Consider the following 2,560-nt stretch of genomic DNA (forward strand, 5'->3'; position numbering starts at 1 on the left):
TTCAGATCCACCGGTGTCAAATCTAATCTCACCCTAAATGCACCATAGGAGCCCCAACGGTTTGATGAAGACAGAGTAACTCAGCAAACAGGTCAGAGAGTTGGAAGCAGACAAGTTTCTAAAACTAAATCTAAAGCCTGGAACATGTCAAGGATTTTATCTCCATTAAGAATGATGTTTATCAGCTGTAAACCAACCAAAACACGGCTGTTAACCTGAACCAGCCTGCAAAGCATGAACAGCAGAGAGGCATCAATGAGGCCTGAGGTAGCTATTGTGGTTGGAAAATTTAGCTTCTCTTATTTCATGTATTAATTTGTTTTTTACTCACCATAAAGGTTTTCACTCAGCCTGCTTCACCTGCAAGGCCACACAATGAGGGTGTTTGGAGACATACTTCTTCCCATAACAAACCAGATTCTTTTTCAAGGTTTATTCATAGCATAACCAAAATATCTGTAATGTTTTTTGACTCTGACTACTTTCCATTCTTGTAAGTAACACTGCAAAAAATGGAAATCTAAGTAAGTAATTTTTTCTTAAAGTAAGTGCATTTTTTCCCCTAATTGAGGTCGAAAGTGAGAGACTTTGCCAATGGAACAAGACAATATACATTTAAAATATTAAAAAAACAATTGCATTGTCTTATTTTAAATTCATATTATCTAATTATCTTATTTTAAGAGTAACCATACTAATTTCATTGGCAAATCATTGAATTTACCTACTCAAAGTAAGGGTAAATACACTAATTTAAGAAATGTTTTACTTATTTCTAGATCTTTTTTGCAGTGAAAAGGGGACGAATGCTGCTCAGATCAGAACAGGGCTGATTAACCTGCAATAATATGATGAACTCTTCTCTCTTTGCAAAGATAAAAATAAAGTGCCAACTGAGTGAAATCCATCGATCTCCGTTTATTTAACTGGAGTAAATTGTTGAATACTTTTTTTCCCACTAAACTATACTTCAGCTATGTGATATGAAATGAAAAAAATAACCAAAAAATTCACATTGTAGATTTTTTAAAGAATCTATTTGGAAAATAATAATTTGGTCACCTACAAACAAAGCAGATTTCTGGTCCTCACAGATCAGTAATTTCCTCTGTAAAAAGCTCTTCTGTCCTCCACTGGTTATATGTATTAATAAAACCTGTTTGAACTGGTTATCTGTGGAAAGAAACCTTTCCACAGCCTCAAAAGGTCAGACTCCAAACTCAACCAAGGAGCCGCTGTAGATCTGCAGCAGGTCGGGAAGCTAGAATCTACAACAAGAAGCAGGTCAGCACAAACTCAACCGCATCCAGATGCATCCCAAGAACAGTGAACCTACTGTGAAGCATGGGGGTGGATTCATCATGCTTTGGGGCAGTTTTTCTCTAAAAGGGAAAAATGGCCACATATGTTGAGATTTGAAGCCCAAACCTTCTTCCAACAGTGAGAGGATAATGATGCCAAACATACTGCGAAGGAGCGGCTCTGTTAAAAGCATTTCAAGGTCCTGGAGTGGCCGAGCCGGTCTCCAGTTTGTGGAGTGAGTTAAAAGTGTGTGTTGCCTAGCAACAGCCCAAAAAACATCAGAGCTCTGCAGAGATCTGATTCCAGCTACAGCGAGAGCTGTCGTTACAAAGGTTAGGCTGCAAAGATGTGGAGTTGAACTTTTTTTATTGAACAATTACTTATTTTCTATAATAAATTACTCATAAATACTTTTAAAAAATCTTCAATGTGATTTCCTGTTTTTTTTTCTCTCATTTTGTCTCCTAGTTGAAGTGAACCAATGAACAAAGATATGGGATTAGAAGGAAAGTCTCTGTACAGTGAGGATGCTTTTCAGGGACAGGAAACATGGATGAAGCGACTCGTTAAAAAGACCTGGAATGAGGCAGAGATTTGCTCTCCAGCAGGAAAAGAACATGTTAAAAAATCCCAAATATGAATTCATGTCTGGAAAACTTCTGCTTTCTGTCCAATCTGACTGACCCGTAAAAAAAAATGACATGGCTAAATTTTTTCGATGCAGGTAGAGACCTACCTCAGTATGGGGTGCTGTAAAGTTAAACTAGGAGCAATATTTATGGTTATTTAGCATCTTTTGAGAGAAAAATAAGGTGGTTATTTTTTTCCAAGTCATTTTTTTTTTACTCTGTTGTTCCTTCATTTATAAAAATCTTACTTTGTTTAAATAAATATTTAGATTGGAAATTTAAAATGTTGTTATTTTAAATGAATATTTAGCTCCAAGATAAATAGTTAGTTTAAATATTTAGTTTGGAGCTACATATTTATTTTAAAAACTACATTTTTATTTTGCAAAAACTTAATATTAATATAAATATTTATTTAACAAAGTAACATTTTTAGAAATGAATGACTGACATAGTAAAAAATGATTTTCTATCAAAACACGCTAAATAACCATAAATATTGATCCCAATTTTTGCCTGCTAAGTTTTACATACAGCACCCCGTACCCCAGGAAGCTGTCTTTACTTTGACCATTTGAACCACCTGTTTTCCAGTGTAGTCTTGTTGCTCTGACTGTGACTATCTGGAT

General features: G+C 35.2%; 1 protein-coding gene across 1 annotated transcript in view; it reads right to left on the reverse strand.

The window, feature by feature from the left end:
- LOC107101342 (potassium voltage-gated channel subfamily H member 3-like) overlaps window positions 1-2,505 on the reverse strand; it is a gene marked incomplete at its 3' end in the record, with an annotated part of 99,710 nt that extends 97,205 nt beyond the window's left edge. The window contains exon 1 of the mRNA XM_015400219.1: window positions 2,478-2,505. Within this exon, the coding sequence (XP_015255705.1) occupies window positions 2,478-2,505 (28 nt within the window). The remainder of the gene's footprint in view (window positions 1-2,477) is intronic.
- Window positions 2,506-2,560: the final 55 nt, after the last annotated feature.

Source organism: Cyprinodon variegatus, unplaced genomic scaffold (genome assembly GCF_000732505.1).
Source record: "Cyprinodon variegatus isolate N-32 unplaced genomic scaffold, C_variegatus-1.0 Scaffold1083, whole genome shotgun sequence".
In the NCBI taxonomy this organism is placed as follows: Eukaryota; Metazoa; Chordata; class Actinopteri; order Cyprinodontiformes; family Cyprinodontidae; genus Cyprinodon; species Cyprinodon variegatus.